The sequence below is a fragment of the Psittacula echo genome (assembly GCF_963264785.1).
Source record: "Psittacula echo genome assembly, chromosome: 6".
NCBI lineage: Eukaryota > Metazoa > Chordata > Aves > Psittaciformes > Psittacidae > Psittacula > Psittacula echo.
Window position 1 is genome coordinate 4,554,151 of NC_137743.1, and position 27,450 is coordinate 4,581,600.

Consider the following 27,450-nt stretch of genomic DNA (forward strand, 5'->3'; position numbering starts at 1 on the left):
TAATTTCAATCCTGGCGCCATGTTCATCTTCCACCTTAGTTCTTGTACTCTATGCAGGACTTTGATACAGCATTTCTCACTGCTGATGAACAGTCAATAAGGAGCTGGGCTGGTGGCCAGCTCAGATGATCCCATAGAATAGGGTTGGAAAGGACCTTAAGATCATCCAGTTCCAATCCCCCTGCCATGGGCAGGGACACCCCACACTAAACCATGCCACCCAAGGCTCTGTCCAGCCTAGCCTTGAACACCGCCAAGGATGGAGCATTCACAACCTCCCTGGGCAACCCATTCCAGTGCCTCACCACCCTCTCAGTAAAGAATTTCTTCCTTAGATCCAATCTAAACTTCCCCTGTTTCAGTTTGAACCCGTTACCCCTTGTCCTGTCACCACAGTCCCTAATGAAGAGTCCCTCCCCAGCATCCTTGTAGGCCCCCTTCAGATACTGGAAGCTGCTCTGAGGTCTCCATGCAGCCTTCTCTTCTCCAGGCTGAACAGCCCCAACTTTCTCAGCCTATCTTCATCCCACATAGGTGGGATTCCTACAGCACACTCTGAAATGTGTTTATATTTTCACAAGACTCGCAAAAATGTCAAAACTCATGTTCTCTTGCAGGTATGATTTTTCATGGTGCTCTTGCTCCAGTTATAACTCTTACACCAGAGACTTGGTGACTCATGGTGAAGCACTGGGAGGGAGCAGGTTTGAATCATTGAATGACAGAATAGTTAGGGTTGGAAAGGACCTTAAGATCATCCAGTTTCAACCCTGCTGCCATGTGCAGGGAAACTTCACACTAGACCATGTCTCCCAAGGCTCTATCCAACCTGGCCTTGAACGCTGCCAGGGATGTGAGCATTCACAACGTTCTTGGGCACCCTCTTCCAGTTCCTCACCACCCTCACAGTAAAGAACTTCTTCCTTATATCTAACCTGAACTTCCCCTGTTTCAGTTTGAACCCATTACCTCTTGTCCTATCACCGCAATCATAGAATCTTGGAGTATGAGGTTGGAAGGGACCTCAAGAATCATCTGGTCCAACCTTTCGAAGGGTGGTATGTGGAGAAAACCTGCTTTGTGAAATGAGGCTCACGGGATGCTCAGAAGAGGAAGGAAAGCTTTTTAACCTCCTTGGAAGGGCCTACAATAGGAAGTTTGAAATCAAATGAGACAAAGCCTTTAGGAAAAGGTACATCAAATGAATTCAAGCATCTACTTGCACTTATTAATCTTGATCTGTATATTTTGCATGTGTATTATGACTTCTTGCAATGAGAATGATTGTGTATGGAGTTACCTGGGGGACATCAGGCAGCTGCTCCTTTCCCCTCCATCTGTGCCTTTCATCACTTCTGCATGCACCAAGCAATACTTGGCCACACCTTTGTGTGCTCTTGGTAGATGTGAGCTCCTTCAGCATTACTTTAAATGTGCTCACAGCTGTGCACACAAATGGCAGTATTTGCTGTTTACTGTCAGAGCTTTTCGTTTTCCATTACTTTAATATTCACAGGAAGGAGACAAAAGGACATGGTGAGGCAGTGCCTGTATAGCTGAGATTTTTCTCCTCAAACACATGACTGATTTACAAAGGTGTAATAGGCATAAAAAAGAATGGCAAATTAAGAACTTCACAAAAGGGAATTTATCAGAAAAGGAATCGCAGCTTCATTGTGTTTAGCAGATACAGGAGATGCGAAAGGGGAACATCTGGCGTAGGAATAATTTCAAACACATGCAGGTCTCTTTGCAAAGAGTGGCTTTAAATGGTAGGTGCTAAGCCCATAAAATCTTTGGGGCAGAGGATGTCTTTGACCCCCCAAAGACACCTTCAGATGTTACTATCTGACTGTACAAGAGCAAAAGGAAATACCCACAGCTAGCACTGGATTTTCTAGAAAGATCAGAAAGTCAGGGACCAAAATCTTGTCAAAACCTGGCTGTAAGTGACAACCATCAGGTGGGAAACACACTTGCAACCCCAAGTCCTGCTCGCTGAGAAGAGTGCTATAAAAATCATTGCTGAATTCATTCTGTGCAAGTAAAATTCTGGCCCTGAGCTTTTCTTTCCGTGTCTTCATTTAAGCCAGATAGAAGCAATTTTAAAACTTAAACTTTCAAAATTTCAACTATTTGAAAGAATTTCCCTTGCTTGCTAGTCAAGCTCCAGCTCTTAAATCGTACTGATTGGATTAGTTTATGAAGCTTGCTGGGCTGCCTGTGGTGAGCCTGAGCATTTTTTGATTTGGCTTCTTTTTGAAACTGTTTGGCAGTGGGTGATTTAAAATTTTATCAGCATAAATATCATTATAGAATATTAATGTTAATGGCTTTGCGTTTAGTTGCATGAGACTACAAATTACTTCTCAAGCAGGAAGCCATTTAATTGCCAGCATGCTGATTCTGTTGCATGAGTACAGTTTAATCTAAGGTTTGCCTAGCATGTTGTTTTTTGTATAGGTATTGCGCTATTTCAAGTGTTCTGGCTTGTTGATTTATATATTATTGGTGAATGCACATCTATGTCTTTGTCTGGTTCTGTTTTCTATTAATTTTAGGGTTTTGTAACGCAGAGAGGTGAGACTGTCATAACAGCAGAATAAGATGGTCAGTTGGAGCCAAGTCCATTGCAGATGATGCTAATGTGAACTCTGCCAATGTTTGCTAGTCGCATCCTCAACATCTCTCCCACTGTTGCCTTTGGCTTCTGCTGACCAGCACCTGACAGTCTCCTTATTTATCTCAAATCGTGTGGGGTTTTAGTGATGCGGAAAAGCATCCTTAGAGACTAGGATAAGAGTATCAGATTTACTTCACTTGTTGCTTATTCAGCTTTCCATAATTGAGGAGCTTGGCCTTAAGGCATTACATGCAGCAAGCACAGTTCAAACAATGTAAAACCAAAAGCAAATAGTCATAAGTCTCAGCTGATGTATTTACCTGCTGGAAGCTGGGCAGCCAAAAGCCTGGAGTCCCTCCACTGCTTCTCATTTAGCACTCGCTGACTGCAGTGCTGGGTTGAGATTCTTCTAGGTGTTTAATACACATAAAGAAAAATAAGCAAGTTATACTGGGAAAGGCAAGGCAGAAGGATGTTCTGTTGTTCTGGTGCCATCATGATGTCTTTCCCTACACACTGTAGCCTGATGCTACTGTGGTTGGATAAGGAAAAGCTGATTCTCTAGGCAGGAAGCTGCTAAGGCTGTGGGAGATCTGTTTTTAATTCTCTGCTTTGATTCAGGTTTCCTCTGTGTCCCTGGACAAGTCACTTAATCCCTCAGTTTGTCGGGTTTTTTAGATGGGAGTGGACAGGCTGGATATTTCCATGCATCTCAGGAAACTGAATTTAAAATCAAAGCTGTTCAAATAAGCCTTGTCTAAAGCTAATGCATTACAGATAAACCCCAACTAATTAATAATAGTTAAAAAATCCACCACAGTGATTTTGAATTCTATTTTGATTTTTGCATCTGCTTTCTGTGGAATGGCCTGATTGGTGTTAGCAATAGATACTGAGATTTTCCTGATGCGTTTCTGCTGAGGAGATAAGGCTGGCATAAATTTTAAAAAGGATTATTAATGGGAAGCACCTGAACCCAGATGGTTCCTGCCAAATCTGTATCTCATGATCCTTTTCTGACATTGGTGAAATAAATGAGGCAGTCATGTAAGTAGCATTTTGCTAGAGCATGATGAACTAAAGGTAACCTGAAACACTTCAGAAGGTAGTGATGCAATAACTTCTGTATTGCCTAGCTTCCTGCCAAGAAAGAGCTTAATAACTAACACACTCTTCTCTGAATGCTGGCATAGGACTTCCCCGAATGATGTCTCCTTGGCTCTATGAAACCAATAAATCTATGTATTTTGTCTGAGGCGTACAATAGTAGGTCCAAGAAGATTTCATAGGGTGAAGTTAGAAGAGCTTCTCAATAGCAATTGCAGGGACATCCAAAGTACTGGAAAGCATTATAGCTTTCTTTCAGCTTTCCTTAGATATCTTCATTATTCAGTGCTGATGGGTCCCAAAAAGATTCCATGTGATGTGCTGCAGAAATTAATGTCTGCAAATCGCAAACCCAATGAGATGGATCTCCCTGTTGTCAGATGACAATACGGATGGCATTCTCCAATACTACTGCTAGCAAACGACTTTGCCTTAGCTATCATATTTCTGTGATGGATTTCCCTGAAAACCTTTAGATTTCTGTGTCTACATGAATAAACAGAGCACTGTGTAGATATTAAGCTCTTCAATTCCAGGAAGAGCTGTACTTAATGTAAACAAACTGGTTGTTGATTTGAGCATGTGCAACACATCCATCTGCTTCCTAGAAGCTTCAGACCTCCTGTGCTGCACATGTGTAGAAAAGCTGCAGCTTTTGAGAAGGTTTAGTACATTGAATGCTATTCTGCTGGTCTGTACCTGTAGAAATATCTGGGACTTAAAAATACTCTGCTGCCTGGTCAGAAGCTTCTTCCAGTTTTCCAGATACTTTGAACACATGAATGCATGCGGAATTCCCCTTCCCCACCATGGGGAACATGACTTTAAAGCAGAAGATGCCCTTTCTGAGGTAAATCTGAATTTACAGTAGCTTTCTTAATATTGGCAAAACCCGTTTTTCTTATGATGTTGGAAAAAAGGGGGAAGAATTTAGGTCCCTAGAGACAGTTTTGCATTTGGTGCCCGTGGGAGAAGGATCTGGTCACCAATGAGGGTTTTATTCTGCATCTCAATAAACACAAAGTGGATGTTTAATCCTTATAGGCAAGCACAGTTAACAGGATGTGGTGTGTGATCTAATACATTACACTGATTTATCTTGTTCCATGGCCCTCTGTAGTCCTCCTATACTGCAAATGTAAAAGAATGGATGTAATCCAATTTGTATCTTAATTGGCAGACATCCTCTGAAAAGCACGTTGCCACTCAAGATGTTAAACGTGTACAACTGGCAAGCATGCGTTCTCTTTTGGGAGAAGTTTGCACCTTTGTAACTGTGGGGAATGAGAAAATTAAAATGCTGGAAATAAAAGCCCTATCTTGAAAATAGCAGTGCAACAGCAACAATTTCTCATGCCACCGAAATGAGCTGGTTCTGTTAAAAACTTTGATTCCCATTTTTCTTTAATCAAAAGCCATGATTTTCTTACAAAATTCTCAATTATGAAGAATGTCCACTGTTGTCTTGGTTTTGTGACTGTGGTATTCTCTTTGGGTTCATTTTCTAAGTGTAACAAATGTGTTACTTGCTCTTCTGATCTTATTTGTGCAACTGAAGTGATAAAGGTTCTGGAATACTTCAGAAGCAACGATGCTGTTTGATTAGTGACATTGCCATTTAGCCTGATTTTGAAAAATGGCCAAGAATATTAATAGTAATAAAAATAATAATAAAAAAACCCCAAAAAAACCAACCACCAAAAGAAGTAAACAAAAAAACCCTTAATCATTTAATATGCATTGTATAGGTACACTACCACCACCATCCAAACCCATGAGTTTTGCTCTTGAATTTGGGTTTATTTCAATTTTTGGGTGTTTTTTTTTTGTTGGTTGGTTTGTTTCCAATCAGAAAAAGCTATTTTTCCTCTTCCTGGAGTTTTGATGTTGGCCTCCAAAATTCCTAATTTTCATGGCTGCTAGAAGTACATCTGCCTTCCTTTAACTTACACAAAGAAGTTGAAGGATAAAAGTTGAATTCTTCACAAGAATTAGTAGAAACCTATGTAACACACTGATGTCACTGTCTATTTTGTTGTACATCATTTTACAGACTTAAGATGCCAGCATATAACAGATCCCTTGTAAATCCCTTACCCCAGGAGATCCTTCACTGACAGGCAGACAATTAATATTTTCAGAGTGCTGCTAACTTGTTACAGTTGTTTAATGAACATTGAAGTAGTGTGTCCATCACAAGTCATAGGTATATTCATCTGTTCATATGATAATAAGTTCAGTCTGCTTGGCAATAGGCAAGATTTTTCCATTCAAACTAACATGAATGGCAAAATCTATTCCTTAAAGAAGGCTGGTGGAAGATTTGCAAAGGGCTGGTTTAGTGTGTGAAACAGAGCTGGGTTTGTTCAGTCATTTTTTGAAGATCCCATGATATATCCTCTTTGACTTTGGGGAGTATTTGTATACCTACATACAGAAATGCTTTTCTAAATCCTACTAAACACTTACCTAATCTTTGGATTTAGGTGCCATTGTAAGTCTGGACATCAGTTTGAATCTTTTATGTAAGTGGCACCCCTTTAGATTTCATTCTGCTATTTCATTTTCTGAGTAAAATTATAGATATTGTGCTGCTATGCATTTACTTTGGCATCATCTTAAGGTCACTATTTTGTACAAGATGAAGCTGAGTGAACTTGTGCTGGTCTTGTGGCTAATGATTTTGCTCTTGTTCTGCCCCTGTCCTTTTCTTGGTCTTCACCAGAAGCTTGAATCTCTTAGTGAACTCATAAAGGCTAATTTGTCCCTTTAAATATAAGCACAGTGGTGTCTATGTTGTATGTTCATAGGTAGTTTACAAGTATTTGTTGCTTTTATAAGATCAAAAAGCAAAGAAAGTTGTGTTTGTATGGGTGCGCTACAAGGGGAAGTTGTTGTTAAGTGTGTCTGTCCTTCCAGGTACTCCTTAATCTCTGATTCGTGTGCTCTGATGCTTCTCCCATAACTGCCTAAATTGCCCCTATTCTTCTTTCTAGTCCTAAGAGCTTTCCTTATCCTGGTTTCACTGCCACCAGTCTGACTTTGTAGCATAGCTGGGAGCCTGAGTTCAAGAGCGACTGCTGTATAGGACTGCTGGTTACACACAATCAATTTATATATAAGAATATAGAATTTAATCATCCTGGACTGACTTTATGGTACAAACACACCTCCAAGCCACAGTTCTCCTCCAAGTCACTGCCTGTTGAAACCAGGAAGGTGTTAGGGAAAAAAAGAATGTATTACTGTTGCCTTTTCAGGCCAACAAATATGAGAGGAGAATCAGGGCATTACCTTCTCCATAGCTGTATACACCTTACCGCAGGGAACGTCCAGACAGTATAAAAGCTACACAGCTTTAAATCTATTCAGAATATAAGAAGCAGCATTCTTCTACTCTTCTTTAGGTGAAAAAAAGGCAAGGCACAATTTAGGTACAAATGAAGATTTTTCTTTTTTAAGTTAAAGGTTATTTTGCTGTAAATTGGTTAACAGGCCACTAGAAAGATCAGCCTGCTGAAGATGGATGTAAGTATTGCAGCAGTGCATTAGTGTTGTGATCAATTGGCCTCTGCTGTGCAAACACAGAATTGTCTCTCTGTTCCTACCTATTGCTAATAAATACAGGAATGACTGCAGGCTCCAGTCATTCTTGTATTGGAAGAAATGGAAAATTTTCTGGTTGAAATTCACAAGCTTTTCTTCCTAGAGGATTTATTACGTTTTTCCATCCTCTCTGATAACAGCAGCAGAGGTAATAAATGTTCTGTAGCTGAAAAGGTAAGATTTCTGAACACTGGGTGCATCTGTTCTTGATGAGCCATTTATCCCAAATTCTGCATATAAAAAGAAAGGAGAGCAGTAATCCCTCACCTCCTGGAACCCCAGAATATTATCTTGCTGTTTATTTGCTTCTATGTGCTAGGCTGCTTTAATGAGCTGTTGAATCTAGATTTGCATGTCACTTTTTCAGCCAAGTGTTGACACGACTTTGCCACACGGGATTTCCATTGCCAGCAGTCTTACAAGGTTTATTACTCTAAACACAACTTGCAGTCATTCTAAGTTATGAAAAAAATAACTTAGTTACTCTTTGTCTTTTTCAAGGAGTAACTGGGTGACCTCTTACAGAGTATTGGTGAGCAATGACAGTCATGCATGGACTGCTGTCAGAAATGAATCTGGAGATGTGGTGAGTATCACAAAACAGAAGTTTTATGAAGAGCAGAGGTGGGAAAGTGGGGCTGTCCACATGGGGCTTTGATTTGCTGGATTGGTCAGTTAAAGACTACAGAGCAATTTCTCTCAGTAGTCCCCCTAATTTTAAGAGCAAATCACATAATAGGGAGAGTGATCCTGAACACCCTATATATCAAACCTGCATGTGTCTGCCTATGGATGCGAATGCCACCCTGGCAGTGGTCTGGCCTATAATATGATATGTTTCTTGTTGTGTGGCCCATGCAGGGATTAGCATCAGCCTGATGATCCCTGAGGACATCACATGCCCATGAGGTGCCTATTGCCAGAGAGAGTGTAGAATCCCCTCTCTGAGGGGCATGGGGGGGATTGTGCTCTTTGGAGAGCAGTTCTGGCCTGATCCTCTATCAACGTGGGGCTGTATCAGGTGACTTTATTTGTTTCTATTATCCCAAGTGCTAAAAGACTTTTTGAAGAGCTGATCTTCCACTTTTGTATGTTTGGCCTGCATAGATATTTGAAGGAAACAGTGAAAAAGAGATCCCAGTTCTCAATATGTTGCCGGAGCCACTTGTTGCACGTTATATCCGTATAAACCCACGGTCCTGGTTCCAAGAAGGTAGCATCTGTATGAGACTGGAAATCTTAGGGTGTCCTTTGCCAGGTAAGAGTCTTTCTCAACTGATGTTGATGTGGTTGTTTATAGCAAGACCCAGAAATTTTACTTCCTTTGGATATCTTTGCTTTTGGTACAATACCTGTAAGTACAATTATGCAGAAAGAAACAAAAATATCTGTCTAGATACATGAACAGTATCAAGATAAATCTTCAAATGCAATCATATAGTATCTACAAGTGGTTTTATTAATAAAACAATATCGCGTGGATGGCAGGGGGGTTGGAACTGGATGATCTTAAGGTCCTTACCAACCGTAACTATTCTATGATTCTATGATCTAACAAGATTTTCTGTGTTGTTTGGGCCGAAGTGCAGGACAATTAATCTCGCTGAGTGTGTGTGTACTGTGGAGGCAATAGGATTATGTATCAGGACAGGCACTTGCAGATGTGTTGAGTTTCTCAGGCAAGAAGAAAACATTATATTATGTGGTGTGATGATTATTTATTATTATTATTTCATACAAGCCATAGGACTTACCTAAATTAATTTGAAGGCAAATAATGGAACTGAACTAGTGCTTATCTTGTTAGAGGGGAAGGAGGGGGATTGGGGATGTAAAGAATCTCTAGCAAATTTCAAGTGCTATCAAATCCAGCATGATCCCTGGTAACTCTCAGGTGAAGGTAAATGGTCTGATCCCTGGTGAAGACTGGAAAAAGCTTTCAAATCTTTTCTCAATTGTCCGCTATTCACTCCACATCTCTCGTTTTCTTTGTTTTATTTTGCTCTTTGGTCTTAAATTCCTGCACCTTGGGGATAGTTCTTTGTTTGGGTTCTTTTTTGCCGAGGACTATGAGTAGTATTTTCAGAAATACTAGAGCTAGAAAGAACTGCCTTTCCAAAGCCTATCATTACTGTTTTATCTGTTCCTGCTGCTGGTTAGAGATTTGCTGCCTCCAATTCCACTGTCCATGTAGGGTCTTCACATGCCAAGAAGAGGTAGCCTGATTTTTGTCCTTTAGATGTTTAGATAAGCAAGAAACAAAACCAGTCTGGGGCACAGAAGGGATAATTCTTTATCAAAGAGAAGTATGGGACAAGTATTCTTAGTCTGTAGGTGTATTACTATGAAGCAGTAAAATTTAGCAGCACTCAGACAACTGCTTTTCTGTAGGTAACAAATGCATCCTGGAGTTGAATGGCAGTGACCAGGGCGTCCTATGTGTGTGAATATTCATGTTTTCAATAGGATTCTGATTTCTTCCAACCATGGATTTAGAAAACTTCAACTCTGTGTGTTTCTTGTCCTCTATAGTAGCTTTTACCCTGAAGGGGCAATTCCAGAGCCAGTATTTCCCCTCCTCTCCTGAAAGGACCAGCGGGCTGTCAGAGAGTAGTGATCTATCTCAAATTCCTGTGCTGGTTTGCAGAGGATCCACCCTATGACACAGGGCATGAGGCTCAAGGAAGAGCTTAGGTACTTAAAAAGGAAAGAGAAAAAAATGTTGATGTTTGAAAAGTTGATTTTTATTAAGTGCAGCAGTTATTTACACTTGATTCTTATTTGGGCATACACCCATACAAGGCCAAAATCTGCTTTGCAGTGTTAGCATTTGTCACTCTTCAGCTTCACAGGGCTGTATCAGTGGGTGAAACTGCTACCAAGGTAAGAACATAGCTGCACTTCCAGCACCACTGCAATGAGTGCTATTCCAGCTTGTTTCAGGTCTTGGATTAACATAGAAACATAATCAGTACTTCTTCCTGGTATTCATTTATTGAGTTAATTCCCTGCAGTCGCTGACTCCATTTATCCCTGAAAGAAAATACCAGAATCATTCAGTGAGAAATGTATTGGGAATGGGGTGTGTTTATTCAAAATGTAATTGGACTGAAAGAACTAATAGGTTTTGTTAAGCTGCTTAACCCATCCTTTTAGCTCAGAAAGGACTGACGTTTCTTTCTTCTAGCTTATTTTATCCATTGCACACAAGGCTCCTAAAGCAAACTTGTTCCTCAGGTTGCAGAAGCCTGTTATCTTCCATGCATATTTTCTTCCTGTAGGACATATGTTTTGGAATTCCCTGTAACTGGATTCCTAACCCTTTATTAGTGTCTTACTTGTTCCAAGTTAGATAACTGACTGGTGTGATAGTGCTGCTCTGATACGCTGTATTGCAGTGTGACTAGAAAAGAAGGCTTCTTTTCTGGCAGAGGTTTCCACTATAAAACTGAGCAAGCCTCCTAAGTTCATCAAAATCAGGAGGTGGAGCTCTGTCAATTCAAACACCTCTGTCCTTTCCAAAGCCCAAAGACCTACGAAAGAAGTTACATGATGCTCCGTTTCCTTGAATACCTGCTGTGGGTTTGATTATATTTGCACTCTGAGTGTGAACATACAAGAAATCAAGTTGTCAAGAGCAGCAGTTTAGATGTGGTTTAGAGCTCCCACACACAGTGTCCTGAGGCAACGACCGTGACAGGCAGATATGGGGCATAGGGAAATACCCTAAGAAAAGAGAGGGTGGAAGGAAAGGAAGTAATTTTTCACAACTGTGACTTTCTTGTGTTTTAAACTTATAATGTTAGGGTTTATATCTTTATTAATCCCTGAGTAAATGCAGCAATTTGCATTCAGGCTGTGCTCTAGATCAGCTTTCCATCACGTAGGCTCACAAGGGAGGGTAAGAAAGGAATACCAGATAAAGGATAAACCTCAATAAGATATTAATATTCTAGGAAAGCTTGTTCACTTTGACAGAATGTGATGGAAATTGTTAGAACCCATTCCTGTGGTTTGTGAACATACCTGCTGCCTATACAAGGTGTACAAAGAGTTGGAAAAATCATGAGAAAATACTATTTAGATAACTGGAGCAGAGAAGTTACTGATTAGATTATCTATATTATATAAGATGGTTGTAATTTTAATCAGTGAAATACTTATACATTACTAATACATTTTCAGTCCATTGTAGGCTAGTCTTGACAAATAACCTTTTTCTAGCCTATTACAGGAGCTCTACAAAAAAAGCTGTGTTATCCAACTGTGTCAGCACCGCCTTTCAGGTGAAAGAAGTGATTTGCTGTTTCACCAAGGGAAAAACATTTAGCTGATGCCAGAAAAGAGAAAAAGGAAAGATGCTATAAAATCCTTCCTATAGCAGAGGATCAGAGGTGCCATTCCTCACTGGGGAAAAAGAAGACAAAAGCACCAGCATTTAATTCCCTCTCCAGTTTCCCAAAATGTTGGTATTTACATAGACGTAGACTGATACGCACAATCTTTTGCAGTTGCCCCAGAGGGATGGATGTACTTTTTGTGCCTCTTCTTTCTTGAACCTAAGGAAATTCAAGAAGAAACTGCTTATGATCAAAAGTACCCAGAGATAAGAGAGAGAAAATTAGCTGAGCTCTTCATGCATTTATTTATACTGTAGAGTATTCAAGGCAATGGGCAATTATTTTAATGGAATAAAATTTTTATTAGATTTAATTTTTAATAATTCTTATACAGAAAGCTATCATTGGTGTCATGATTACGCCATCACTTCCAACCCATGAAATAGAGTGTGGTGTTTTGCGGCGGATGCACCATTTGGTTATATTTTCCTTGCTTGTCTGTTATTGCCAGGCTACCTGGTGGTCTAGTGCTCACCTTGTATAAAACAGTGACTTTCTGCAAGTATCTTTCATTGTAAGTGATATTGCATAAATTCAGCTAACTGCTTGTGAGAGTAAATTGTGCTTAGAGTGACAGTCTGCACTTATGTTCTGCTTTGTCATTGCAAAGCTAAAACTTAATCTTGGGCAATGTAATATTTTGAGGGGAGTTTGCTGGGTAAAAATGAAACCATATTCAACAATTCTCCTGGGAAAGTCAAATGTATTCTGGTTCTCCATACTTATCAAGACAGATGTGTAGCATCCCCCACCAATGCAGTGGTTCTCACTAAAAGGTTTTCTTTCATATTTTATTTGTAAAATGAAGTGTGTACTATTTTGAGGAATCAAAATGGTTTGGGCTGGAAGGGACTTTTACATATCACCTAATTCCAAAATAAGTTATAGTTATTATAAGAAACAGACTGTGGGAAATCATTAGAAAAATCAGATGTTGGCAGAAAATAAGAAGCATACTGCAGGCTAAGAGTTTGCGTTTCCTCTTAGCCATTATCATCATTCCTCATGCTTAACTGGAATTATTTGTTTGGTATTTGACTATACATGAACATATATAGAAAAGATTCCATGTATGGTTGAAGAATATCATTTCACTGCTGATTTAGTGTGTGATGTTAATGCTCATGACTGCCATGAAATAGATCATGTGCAAAAAACTGAATCATCCGAGTTGTCTGACAGCACATTTTTTTCAGGATTTTTCCAAGTGTGCTGCCTGTGGCATGTTCAGTTTTGTGAAGACAAGTCAAATTTACTTGTATTAGATGGAAATGAAAACGTCAGTATACGCAAAATGGCACGGTGAGATTTTTAGGGCAGTCTGAAGGATTTAGACTAGAATATTAACTTATCTAAACCACTTGGATTGACTTTAGTATCTTGTCCACTTGGAGCACCATATGAATGCCACTTGTGAGCTTGCAAGCTCCGTTGGTATGACACCATACAACTTACTGTAGGACTTCTGTAAGAAAGAAGCACATGAACAAATAATGTGGGGATGGAGGTTTTACTTAGTAAATAAGATAATATTGACAATACTTTGTGAGTGTTGATTTCACCTTCAAGTAATTGCAAAGCTCATGTCATAACTTTCTTGTGCCAGTTTAAAGCATACTGAAGACTAAAGGAGGTACAAAATGGCCAATAACCAGTGTTGTTTTTTGAGTAATAACTGGAAACCCACTGGAAGCATCAGGGCTCCACCTCTTGAGGTGCTGTGTAGAGCTGTAATATAACAGAAAATCAGTTCTATATGTCAAACTCATGAGCAGTCGGTCCTCTGGTACTTTCATGGGCAGTCCCTAGAGCTCTCATGCTAGAGAGTGGTTGAGCACTTTAGAGCTTCCTAGGCACATCTCCATACTTACAAAGAATAGAAATATGAAGGTACCTTTACCTGCAAACTTAATTATCTCTAGTGTCTAGTAAAGACAAATTAGTGATTGAAAAAACTAATATTCCCCTGTATAAATGGGAGTGCCACAGTTTTGCAGGATCCCTTCTCCTGAGAAGTAAGAGAGACTGAGTTAGTCCTGTGAATACATGAATGCATTTCACTTCTAATTCTTCCATGGTCTGAGTTTCTTAATCTCTTATTCTCTGTCTTATTAAAGAAAATAATTTTTGCCAAAGTGGACCTAACCATCTGTGTAAAAGACTCCACATTTTAGCTTTTAATTTTTCTGCTGCAGCAGGAATACAGTGATCCAAGCAGACTGACAGGAGAGCCTGGCAAAATAGGAGTGTTAATTCTCTAGGGAGCTGTAAATTGCACCCTGTTTTTGAGAAAGGACCAAAGTTACAATCATTCTCACTGTATAATTTTTCTACTTATTTTCCACCAACTCTACAGCATTCACAGTCATTCCCATGATATTAACGTTTGATGTATGGAAAAAGTGCCAGACTTTGAAAGGAATGGGATTAAAATATTAAGAAAAAATATCGGCCACTGTATTTTTTGGCTCATGGTGATAAGGAAAAGCCTTCAACATCCTGGCAGTTTTATGATGTTTATTTTTATATTGTTACAAGAGAGATTTTTACAGTGGTGAAGATATTCTGTGTGGCATTAAACACAGTGCCTCTGGAAGTGGAGGGGTATTGTGATTTACATTTCTCGATCATCAATATATTAATGAATAATCTCTATGAATTAATATGGGTTGACCTTTAAGCATTCGGCATTCCAGAGTCATCTGCAGCATTGCTGCAGCATTGTGGCTGTCAGTGGGCTTGCATCAATTTAACCCGCAATTAGGTTGGAAAGAACACCTGAAAATGCAGTTGAATTACGTGAAACTTAACCCTCTTGATTCTTCAAAACCTTGTTTTTCTTTTAACAAGCAAAAGAAATCTTATTTCCTCACCTGATTAGGTTCTAATTTAAATCCATTTCCTGGTGGTCTTGTTACAGAATAAGTTCTCACCAGGAAGGAGAGTCTCCATTGAACAACCAGATTTTGTTGAGGCAAGATGGAGTTTTGACATTTTTCAGTCATATTTTAGAGCAAAGTTCAACCTTCCATTGTTTTTGCTATAGTTTAGCGGATGAATTGGGGACAAACACATGACTGAAGAGTAAATAAGTGGTAGAGAACATGTTACAGTGAAGCTTAATGGAACTTGCATGTTTCATTTCATAAATAACTTAAATAGTTCAAATTTTGCTTTCCTTTCACATAAGAAAAAAAATCCAAAAATAACCCAGCAAAACCCAAACACTTTTATAATTTCATGGAAAGAAGAAATTTGAGAATTTAGAGGTTTAATGTCAAAAATATGAAGCTTTAAAATGTTGTTATGAGGTATTTTTATTATAAGTTTTCCATAATTTCATTGTGTTGTTACAGGATAATATCTATGTATTGTTCTTACTAATCATTATGCTTATTTTCCCCCAAAACCATCACAACCAATGGGTGATACTGTTTAAAAAATAACCAACCAAAACATTTTTATTCTCTAGAGACAATGTCTTTTGGTTGTGTCGCAGTAAGACAGGATGACATGTAGGCTTTTTTTCCATATTTGGCTTTTTTTCCAATGATCTTAAATAAAGACAATTTTCTGCAAAGAGAAAAATTTTTTCCTAACAGCCCAACAACCACTGGTTTGACAAACTCAAAATTCCAGACATCCCAGATACAGCAAATTTAGGAATGTATCTGATGTTTTCCAAATAGACCTGTTTTTTTCTAAAACCAAATCCTAATAGATTAGACTAGGAGCGCATATACAAAAATGAGCCCTGAGCAATCTTGGCCTGGTTTGTTTTGTTTTCCAGGTGAAAGGCTTGGAAAGGCAAGGAAACAAAAGTTTTTATTCTATCCACGTGTTCTCCTTTTATACTTCAAACACACAAATTATAACTTGTATCCACAAATTAATGAATATGCTGATTTTAAAGTAACAAAGAGATCCACCATCTGCAAAGAAATGTTTAGGAAAATAATCGGGAATGTTTAATATTCACAGTAGAGCCTTCGTGTATTTTGCAAGCAGAGCATAGACTCTGAAAATATCATCCAGAAAGCTAAAAATTAATACCTTGTAATAGCAAATTAATCAAGTAGACAAAAAACATTTACTGGGGCTTTTTCTTGCGTTGTGATTTCCACCCCACACCTCCCTCTTATCTTGTGTCTGACTCATTTTCCAGTGTCTTTTGCTCTCCTCTATAGCTGAAGGATGCCCTTCTTCTTTTCTGTTGACATTTAGGTTTTTGTGCAGGCTAACTCCCTAGCAAGCTGATTTCTGCTGTCTCCTTCCTTCTGTTTGAATCTATAAGAGATGACTTGTGCATTAATTAGAAATATTTCAAATTTGTTGGGTTTTTGAGTTTTGCCTTTGAAAGATGTTTCGAATACATATAGGCAGTTGGAATTCAGATTTCCACATTCTTTGAATGCACTATTATGGCTGAGCATCTTTAAATCTGAATTCATAAGCACATGAAAATCTATTTATTTCTTTTCTCAGACCCAAATAATTATTACCACAGAAGAAATGAAATGACAACCACAGATAACCTGGACTTTAAGCATCACAACTACAAGGAAATGAGGCAGGTATGCAAAGAGGCTGGAGTGTGACCTCTTAGATAGAGTGTGGATGGGTGCAGGTTTTTGAGCTGTTATGGAATCTGAATTTTACACTGTTAAAAATATTACTAAACAGTGTCTGAAATCAGATTAAAAAATCTTTTCTCTTAATTCAATTTGTTAAAAGAGGTAATCTATTAAAATCCCAAAGTCTTAATTTGTACGTCTTTTAACCTAAAACGTGACTACATGGCAGGGGAGGTATTTACACATAATGTGCCATCATTTTTCTTCCATCTGTATTGGAGTGGTGAATGTTAGCGGTTACTCCTTTCAGATTTGACCCTGTCTTAGTCATCAGAATTCTCCTGCATTTCAGTGGTTTTAGAAAATCCGAATAAATTATACAGAGTCCAATTCTGTTTCACAGTTGTGAAAATTGATGCAAACACACACACAAAAAAAAACACTAGGAAAAAAATCTTGTATTATTTTAAATGTACCAGCCTTCTCATTCTTGTTCCTTTAGCTCCAAATAGGCAATCGTCTTGTTGTTTCTGTTATTGTTTTTAATCTTGCTTCATATCACCACAGGCATAAATGTGGGTTGTCCTAAAGAAATATTTCTGCCCACTTTGTCTTCAAATGTAAAGTTAATATGTTTGGACTTGAAGTGTGTGAATCATTTGCTGTGTGCTGTGTTTTCAGTGTATTTATACTGCATGAATCACCTTCATTTTTATTGAGCAATTGTGTACTGAGTCACACATTTATTTCGGTAGAGATTTCGTGGCTTATATTTCTTAGCCCAAAGATTAGACAAATAGAAACTCAATTGGCATAAGTACTGTCAAGAACAATAAAGTGAAGTGAATAAACAATAAAATGAATTTTACATTCCCGTTGCAGAAAGACAGGTTGGTCAGGTTAGAAATACCTTCAGGAAAAAACTACAGCTTTAAAATAGAATGGTTTTCCACTTTTCATATAAGTAGAAAATTTGCCACTGTGGCTGAGAGCTTGTCAGTTGTGAACTGGCTTTGACTGTGCTTTCCCAATTGCTGGTCCTCTCTTTGTCAAAATAATGGATTTATTTAGAGCTTATTCGATTCTACTTCAGTTCTGCTGCTGGTAGGCAGGAGACTGTGGGTTGGGTTGCAACAAGTCTTATATTCCAAAAACTATTCTTGGAACTTCATAGTTTCTGCCCTGAGAGGAAACTGGAAAAGTAACTGTTGATGTCTAGAGTCAACTTAATTACATATATACATGTGTGTGCATTATTGTCACTTTTATTAGCTACTTCACTACCAACCAACATAGGAAACCGCTGTTCTTTGAAGCTATTTGTCATGAACAGTAAAGGAAAAAGAGAGGATGTTCCCTGGGCCATGTTTTGGAAGCGTGCATTACACTGTAATATGTCATGTATTTATGAGAGGGAGACGTTTCATCAGTGCCAAATTATTTTAATAGAACTCACTGTTTAGGAAGATGGAATTTATAGTACTAATAAGAGTACGTCTCGTACATGTAAGAGCAAGAGCGATAGGACAAGGGGGAATGGTTTAACCTTATCTCCCTCAAGGGGAGATTGAGATAAGCTCTTAGGCAGAAGCTCTTCCCTGTGAGGGTGCTGAAGCACTGGCGCAGAGTGCCCAGAGAAGCTGTGGCTGCCCCATCCCTGGCACTGTTCAAGGCCAGGTTGGACACAGGGGCTTGGAGCAAGCTGCTCTAATGGAAGGTGTCCCTGCCTGTGGCAGGGGTTGGAACTGGGGGAGCTGTATAGGAAGCTGTTAAACTGGTTGATAAATAACCCCAGAAATAGTTTGAGATGGATATTTGAGTACAACCTTATCTTTGAACAACAAACCCAGATCATATGATTCTTAGGAAATGGGAGTGTTAACTTTTAAATCCATACAACTGGATGTGACTCTTACCTTTGGACAAGCCACTCCAAGCACTCCTGAAGTCTTGTGTTGCTTTTCATGGTCACCTGTGATTATGGACTCAATGTAATCATAATACAGAACATCAAAGACCGCTGTGTGTGTTACCAATTGAACAGGTTTAAGTGTGAAAGAAACAAATGTAGAAGACTATACCCAGCAGACATCCTAGGCTGCATGCAATGCAAGGTTGACAGTTGTGTCTATCTGATAGTCTCCAGGCTCAAGAAGGAGGTACTTTTTGTTTTGGCTGACAGCAGAATGAGAAATACAGAGATCTTGGTAGTGGCAGGTTAACAGTTGGACATGATCTGAAGGATCTTTTCCAACCTAAATGACGCTATGGTCTCCAGAGGGCATAAAGAATAGCCCTAACCTGCAAGGCATTGACTGAGAGTCCTTTTACCTCCTCAAAGTGTAGATGGCACTTAGACCTACATTTAATACACCTCTTCTGCAAAATAAAGGAATTGGACCTTCAGAAACCAGTGTTCCAGGCTTCTTCAAAGGCTGCATGGAGCCTTTTTCTAGGGTGCTAATAAGGTAAATAATTGGTAGTGACAAACAAATAAGAACTGTTAGTGATCATAACTGTGAAAGTGTTTTACAGTCCTGCTGGTTGTTAATAAAGCCCTGACTGACTGCTATCATCAATTGTTTTTGACAGTTTGTACAAAGCGCAAAGAGAACACTGACATTTCAGGTGACCTATTGTGCTGGTTGTAGGAAAACCAGAGATGAAATACGTTCATTTTCGCTACTATATTTACATATAAACATTCAACTACATTACTATATCCATACTGTTATCAAAAGAGCCACAGTCAAATCTACTACAGAGGGCCTGATTCAGGAAACATTCTTTATTTGACTCAGAAATAATCACATGGTTGCAATTAAAGAGGTGATGGGGAGTTTACTGAGGCCAATAGAAATATTTCCACTAACCAATATAATTTTAACTTGGTTCTAGGCATTTTTCTTGCTTATAATGAACTTTTAACATACTTTTAGCTGCTTTCCTGAATTGATGCTCTTTGTGTCCTCTGCACGCTGAAGTGACAGGCATGTTAGGAAAGCTTTTGCTCTGCAGCTTTATTTTGGAGAAATCTCTGAGATGATAGGCGCAAGCTCATCTTCCTTATTTCATATCCTGGGGAGCTGCATGGATGCAGCAATACATCAGCAAGGATGAGTTTCCTGCAGTTTGAAGAGGTTGTATGGAGAGGAATTAATAAGCACATGGCTGAGACAATAACATTATTTATACATTACAGAAAGCCATTTTTACCTTCCTACAATAGACTTTCTTTTAATGCGATATCTGTACTCGTTGGCAGAGTGAAAAAATAATATTTATCTCTATTGGAGAAAAACATAGTATTTGATCCAATAATAATCCTTTTCTTCTAGTTGCCAGAAGGACATAAGCTAATAATCCCCATGCAGCAGACCTTGGCTAAGTTTTGGTCTGTGAGGCTTGAGAAAGTGGTCCATAGCTGCATATCCATTGATAGTATTTTTGGTTCATTAAGAGTAGGTTGACCACAAAGATTTAAGGCAGTGTGTCTCAAAGTTAGTGAATAACTCATTTATATCAAACACTAGGAAATGTGAGTGGCCTCTGTCTTCAGCTTTGTGTTTCATCTGGAATAAATGATGAAATACCCACTTCTGCATGCCCAGAACATTTAGAAGAGTTCCATAGAAACAGCTGGGTATTCCGTAATACCAGCACACTGATGGTGACGACAGTGGTGAAAAAAAACCAGATATGAAACTAGACTATACACTGCAGGAGCAGAACTGACTGTATTTTTCAAACAAGTGCTGAGTTTAGTTTTGCAAAAGGAATGGTTTTTCATTCAAAACCAACATGTGAGATGAACAAACATACAGGAATAGCATCTTTTTGGTCTCTTTGCAACATGATTATAAATAGAAGTGAAGCCTTTTATGAGAGGAATTTTAATGATCTTCCCAATGTGAATTGTGCTTCCGCTTAGATTTGCTAAATGTTGGCATGGGAATCAGACGCATCCAATATTTGCATTTCTTTAAAATTATCAGCCTTGTGATCATCCAATATTGTTTCTAAATGAGCACTATGTGAGCAAAGAGTTTTGTTGTGCTACAGTATTTCTTCATTAATGTATGCTCCCTTGTTTATGAAAAGATTGTCTAATTAATAGTCCCTAGGGTTCCAATTTACAGTAAAATCCTTATTTCATTAATGTCTTCCAATGAATAAAAATGGAGACAGAAAAATTCTCATCATTTAAAGCTATTCACAATAACTTATTATTAACACAGGCATTTCTAGTCTTGTTTGTAAATTTTAACATTTACCTGAAAAGCCACAGTAAAGTTGTGTGACAATTTAGACTCCAGGTATCCTTACCTGGATGACATCCATATTACCCCATTGGTTTAGAAAGAACCTGTACCCTTAACCATGACCTCCCAAGTGCATTTCAGTAATGTCCTGGATTCAGTAAGCACTAAGGCAATTTGATTATATTTTGACTATGTCATGCAGTATCCACAGAAAAAGTGAATAGAATAGATTTTGATGGGATGAATGACTTCAGACAGGCTGTTGGCATTTCCATTATTAATTCTATTTTTTTTGCTGAAGCATCATAATCAAATTCTGAGGAATCTGTTATTTACTGAAGGAGTACATCCTTCTGCTTATGGAGTCATCCAGATTTTATCTATTTCACTCTCTTACCCACATCAACGCTGCCTTAGTTAACAATTTTCCCATATGAGATTTCACGTTGTAATAGAAGAAGGGTGAGCTTGGTTTCTACCTCAGTGGAGGTGGGTGTAATAAGATTTTACTGGGAAAAACAGGTTTAAATGGATGATATCCTTCTCTCTTTGTTTGTTTTGAGTTAAATCGCTGCTGGTAGGGGAAAAGGAGAGAGAAACCTCCTTCACTGGGCAGTGTCTGTGGCAACCTTCAATGCTCATGCAACACTGTGCCGCTAAATGCCATAGGGCATCTCAAATCCCTTAGCTATAGTATGCCCACAGAAAGCAAAGAAAGGAATGTTAAAACAGCTAATTATTCTCCATTGCATAATGGTTTTGAAATGTGATTTACTACTTCTTGATGGTAAAGTAGTATGTTTTCACTGGTTTTACTCCTACTGCATTTCCCTCTCACATCCTTAGCTTTGTGAGAGTATTACAAATACAGCTGATAAGAAATACCTTGAACCTCACCTGCGCTGTGGTGTTTCAGCAGACAGGATTCAGCTTCCTCTGGCTGAAAAAGCATTATGATGTGTCATAGCAGAGTTATAAATTCATTAAATAAATATAAGGCTTTTACAACTAAGAAAAAAATTAGAAAAGAAAATGAAGAGGTTTTTGCTACAACCAATATGGAGTGAAACAATCAATAGTGGATCTATTTTGATGCGGCGTTGTTTAACTGTATGTCTTTTTTTTGTTGGCAGCTGATGAAAACTGTGAATAAAATGTGCCCAAATATCACAAGGATTTACAACATTGGAAAAAGCAACCAAGGACTGAAGCTGTACGCTGTCGAGATCTCTGACAACCCAGGAGAACACGAAGTTGGTTAGGATTTAGTCTAACTAAATCTGTTGAAGGGTGTTAGGATTTGGCTTTTTTTTCCTCTGCTCATTCTCTGTATCTACAGTAATTATCACTGATGGGATTATATTCATGGCAGCAAAGATTTCAAATGTGTGTGGGAGGAACTTCAGCTCTGTATTTCTAAATTAGGAAGAGGAGGGTGAGCACAAATAGAAGGCACTTTGAAGGTGGGATCAAATTCTTTAATGATAATAACTTTTATTCTTTACAGTAACAAAATAAAAGTGAGCTTTAGTACTGGAGAATGGATTTTAGTTGTGGGGGTTTATGTATCTTTGGATAGAAATTTACCTTTTTTATATGGGGTGAATGCATTGCAAGTAAGGACAAGTCAAATCTCCCAAATCATCTTTCACTGGTCAGTGTTGAGGTACAATTTCCTACAGTGATATAATTCTTCAGAATAGAAACTCATTTGGTCTTTCGTCCTGCTGTTGAGAAAAATAAAGATCTCATTACAATTGAGCCTGAGGCAGATGTTGGAATAAAGATGTCTTGTGCTTTGCCATGTTCATAAATACCCAGATATGTGTTTGTCCTACGCAAGGAAGTCAGTAGACTTTAGGCTGGTGTTAGACTGCAGCCTCTGAATCTCAGATGTTAACACCAGAATAGAATAGAATCGTAGAATCATAGATAGTTAGGGTTGGAAAGGACCTTCAGATCATCCAGTTCCAACCCCCCTGCCATGGGCAGGGACACCTCACACTAAACCATGCCACCCAAGGCCTCATCCAACCTGGCCTTGAACACCGCCAGGGATGGAGCATTCACAGCCTCCCTGGGCAACCCATTCCAGTGCCTCACCACCCTCTCAGTAAAGAATTTCTTCCTTAGATCCAATCTAAACTTCCCCTGTTTCAGTTTGAACCCGTTACCCCTTGTCCTGTCACTGCAGTCCCTGATGAAGAGTCCCTCCCCAGCATCCTTGTAGGCCCCCTTCAGATACTGGAAGGCTGCTATGAGGTCTATAAGTCATCTACTTTGCCTTGTCCACTTAGCTTATTTTTGAAAGCCTTGCAGAAAACATGCAAGGAGTGTAGCATGGATCCAGACAAACTGGGAGGGTGAATCCAGCCACAAGCCATAGCTTGGGCAGTTTGGGTCTCTCCTTTTGATGTTTGAGTGTGGTATCCATACAAAGGATGGCTAAATATAGGGTTTTTTCTTAATAGCTAGTATTATTCCTAATCACATCTGAATAATTGTGTAGTTGAGTGCAAGTATTGTGGCATTATTAGTGATGGAAAAGGGATGTGTGAAGTCAGAGATCAATTATGTACAGCTACTAGCTGTTATCTTTTAAGAATCTTGACCTCTGTCCCAAAGAATTACTGGCAATGTAATTTTCGTGCTATTTTTAGACTATCAAAACTTTTAAAATCTACCTGTAAAATGGAGAAATTGTGAATATAATTAAGAATGGAAAGTGGGCTTTGAAGGTTTTACATATTGGCTTTAGGTATCACTGATACATAAGTCTTCGTCTAAAATGATAACAAATAATTACTTATTTCTGTAAAGTTATATGGTCATCTATCATTTCTTCAGTTAATACATTTCTCCAGTTCTCTCCAAGTGAAATGTCGCTGGTTGACATCAATGAAATCTGGTTAGGTGCTTGATTTCCTGCTCTGTCTACACTTTCTTCTCCATGTGTTTTCAACAGGTGAACCAGAATTCCGGTACATTGCAGGTGCTCATGGGAACGAAGTGCTTGGACGTGAGCTAATCCTTTTGTTAATGCAGTTTATGTGCCAGGAATACCTGGCTGGGAACCCACGCATTGTACATCTAATTGAGGATACCAGAATCCACCTCCTGCCCTCAGTCAATCCAGATGGATATGACAAGGCGTATAAAGCGGTAATATGATTATTTGATGAATGAAACATACTCCTGTTGTCATAGTTTTCTTTTTCAAGGATCATACTTTAGAAGCCATCAAAATTAAAAAGTGATTAAACACATCAAACATAAACCACTAAAACACGAAAAAAAAGACTGAAAGAAACATGAGTCTATGTGACATTGGGTAACAAGAAGGTTTGTATAGAAAGGATGGTCACGATGAATGCCAGAACAAACCATACTGAGGTGTATAGATCAATGGGAACACCGTTATGGAAAATGGAACATTCATGCAGTCTGTTTCTCATGAGAAACCAAGCTAAGCACATGAAAATTTGCATTCCTCCACAGCTGAAACTTAATAGTGTGTCTTTAAAGAGAACACAATGTGTTGGGCATCATAGTAATTCAGTCTGGAAGAAGACAGACACCAGGAGGAAAAGTTGCAAGGGCTGGTCAAACGCACTGGAAAATCTTCCAAGGCAGTCTGTAGATGACTGGAATACAGAAGTCACACTCACAACCATGGATGGGAATATATGCTATCTGCATTGACACCCAGTGGAAAACCAGTTTGAAATAAAACCCACAACATTTAGGCTAACCCCAAGTAATTTTTCATGGGTTTCGTTTCACTTTATACAAGGTTTCATACAAAATCAAAATAAGTCAATTACTCATTTCAGTTAACTAATTAATCCTTTTCTCTGTATAGGATTTTCTCCGAAACATCCCCAAACACTTTGCTGAGGGCTCACACGTTTTTGTGTTCTTGAATGAATTTTTGCATTGTTTTTCCCTTTTTTCTGTCTTTTATCTAAGGGTTCAGAATTAGGGGGCTGGTCTTTAGGAAGATGGACTCAGGACGGCATTGACATCAACAATAATTTCCCTGATTTGAACTCTTTGCTCTGGGAGTCAGAGGATCAGAAGAAGAGTAAAAGAAAAGTTCCAAACCATCACATCCCAATCCCTGACTGGTACCTGTCTGAAAATGCCACCGTGAGTAAGGCCAGAGAGAGAGAACACAAAGGCTGGGGCATGTTGAAAGACTGAGCTTTATGTTTCTCAGTAAATCAATAACTTGCAGGTGAAGTTACATACATGATCTAAACTACTTGCCTAGGCTTCCTCATTAGTCAATGGAAATAAAAGTGCACCATGAAAATGCTATTCACCCCCATATTTTAGAGGCAGTTAAAATGGGAAGGAATCCTCCTGCTTCCTGGAGGATTTTCTTTTCCCCCTGGTGTTGCAAGAACCTGGGTGACTCAATACCCTACTTTTAGGCATCAACATATAGATAAACTACTGCCAGGCTCAGTCCTGTGGATCAGGCTTCTCCCTAGTTTTGCAGCATAGATGAGTTCTTTGCAAACTCAGTAGCCATAAAGAAGTCTCATGGGGTTTTCTTATTTGTTCTTATTTGAAATGTATTTTTGTCTGCAATAACACAGTAACTGCTGAGGCATACACAAAACCAATGCAGTGGCTTATGCTAAAGTCATTTATTGGATTGTAATGCCAAAAATGTAACTTATTTTTGCATGGCCTTTTAAATATAAAGGCAACTATTTATAGTGGCTGAAATTCCCCAAGCTTGAGGGGAACTGTTGTGGTTCTGTGGGCTTTAGAAATATTTCTGGTTTAAAATCCACTACTTTGAAAACTCATTTCAGCTGATAGCAGCGGGGAGAAGTGCCAGGATCTGGTCACTGTTGGTTGCTGCTCTTGACCTCACTCTACATAGATGTTCCTGCTGCATAAATGACCAATATTAAGGCTTTGATAGCTTTTATATCAGAGATTTCCAAGGCATGGCTGGCATGCACCATAATTTGAGGAAGCCTTTCTCCTTGGCCACATCTCTTGTACTGACTGCTCACTCTAAGCTAAGGAACTCACAGCAGGTCTCCTGCTTCTGGTCTACCTTTGATAGAAGATTATCCAATATCACAGCTTGAATCAAAGCTGCTGTTTCTTTTCCTCTCAGGTGGCAGTGGAGACGAGGGCAATAATAGCGTGGATGGAAAAAATTCCTTTTGTGCTGGGTGGCAATTTGCAGGGAGGGGAGCTTGTGGTGGCATACCCCTATGACATGGTGAGATCCATGTGGAAAACCCAGGATTACACACCTACCCCAGATGACCACGTCTTTCGTTGGCTTGCATATTCCTATGCCTCCACACATCGGCTGATGACAGATGCAAGGAGAAGAGCGTGTCACACAGAGGATTTCCAAAAGGAGGATGGCACTGTTAATGGAGCATCCTGGCATACCGTGGCTGGAAGTAAGTGTCTATAGAAACAGCAATTAGCTGTTAAATAGGATAATGCCATCACTGCCTGGTAAATGGTGATAAAATGTGTCCTAAGAGGAATATTTCCCTATCTGAAAGTCTGTTGACTTTATTTCATCAAGTACCAGTATTGAAGAGACCGTGTTACTGATACCTGGCAACCATTTATTTACAGCTGAGGTTCCCAAAAGATCACATGCAATACATTAATTTTACAGCTTCTGTACATTCAAGATGGTTTGCTAGGAGAAAACCAACCCAGCCCAAACCCACCAGTGGGGGAAACCTGTCAGCCTTTGCCATCTCACAAGATGCCAACAGAAAACTGCTGCTGAACTCCAAAGGTGTGACCAGTGTCAGAGCAATAACATTGATTCCACTGAGATATTGCAGTGGTCCTCAGATGAGAAAATGGTGATTTCAGCCTCCTGCTTTCTGAACTTGGCCACAGATTCAATCTGAATTGTAAAAACATGCCACAAAAAGCTGCTCTCCAATTTTTAAACGATCTGGATGTCCTTACACTTAAACTTTGCATGGGCTCCATTGCTTCTGGCATTTCTTCTGCCAGAATAAATTACAGGCTGCATCATTCACCATATACCCAAGCCTGTCACCCTGTTAAGGAGCATGAAAGGGAAGCTGTCTCCTGCACTGCAGGCAAAGCATCAGTTTTCAGGAAAGCCCATTTAGAAGCACATTTTTAGCAGCAACAGGCATAGTTATCTCTATGGGTGAACACTTCAAGCAGACTCAAAATCAGGCACTTTGCTGATTCATCACAATCCTGCTCAAAATCTTTGTTTCCTATAAGCCCATCAGTTAGCCAACATATTCCGTGAAATTAAGAAATGATGTGCATCTCCCATCACTTGAACAACAATAGGAATGACTGCAGCAGTAATGGCAAACAGATGCAAATGAGTGTCTGTGCAGACCAGGTTTTATTGGAACTGGCTCGTTTTTGTAACTTGCAGGTAATTTCACTGCATAAACATCTCTAAATTTTGGATATGGCTTTTATGGCTCTTATGTTGGGCCCTGTAAAGTTAATCCTGGCCAGTCTTTAAACACTAGAGCCAGGAATTAACTTCCCAAATATTTCTGCAGGAGGTTAAAGCGTGCTGGGTGAATTTGCAGGGAAAGATTGAACTCTTAGACCACAACACCAATGCCTGACAATGCATTTCTACAGCTTTCTGCTAATTCCCAAAATACCCTGTCTGAATGCTGGCTTGACTGCTCAATTATCTCATTTATAAGTTTAATTTCCCTAATTGTTATAAGAAACATGATTATGAATTGATCCAGAAAAGATGACATTGGCCATGTCACTAAGAGCTGCCAGACTGTTCCAATAAGTAATGATGTACAATATAGATGCTCAGTAGTATCTTGATTTCTTACTAACAATTGTATATTGGATTATGT

The 27,450-nt window shown here is 39.0% G+C and overlaps 1 protein-coding gene across 1 annotated transcript in view; it reads left to right on the plus strand.

The window, feature by feature from the left end:
• The window catches only part of CPXM2 (carboxypeptidase X, M14 family member 2), a gene marked incomplete at its 3' end in the record, with an annotated part of 79,191 nt that overhangs the window by 41,080 nt on the left and 10,661 nt on the right, over nt 1-27,450 (plus strand). Inside the window, exons 4-10 of the mRNA XM_080621759.1 lie at nt 7,838-7,922; nt 8,444-8,594; nt 16,222-16,310; nt 21,706-21,829; nt 23,538-23,734; nt 24,542-24,721; nt 25,713-26,010. Coding sequence (XP_080477885.1) covers nt 7,838-7,922; nt 8,444-8,594; nt 16,222-16,310; nt 21,706-21,829; nt 23,538-23,734; nt 24,542-24,721; nt 25,713-26,010 — 1,124 coding nt within the window. The remainder of the gene's footprint in view (nt 1-7,837; nt 7,923-8,443; nt 8,595-16,221; nt 16,311-21,705; nt 21,830-23,537; nt 23,735-24,541; nt 24,722-25,712; nt 26,011-27,450) is intronic.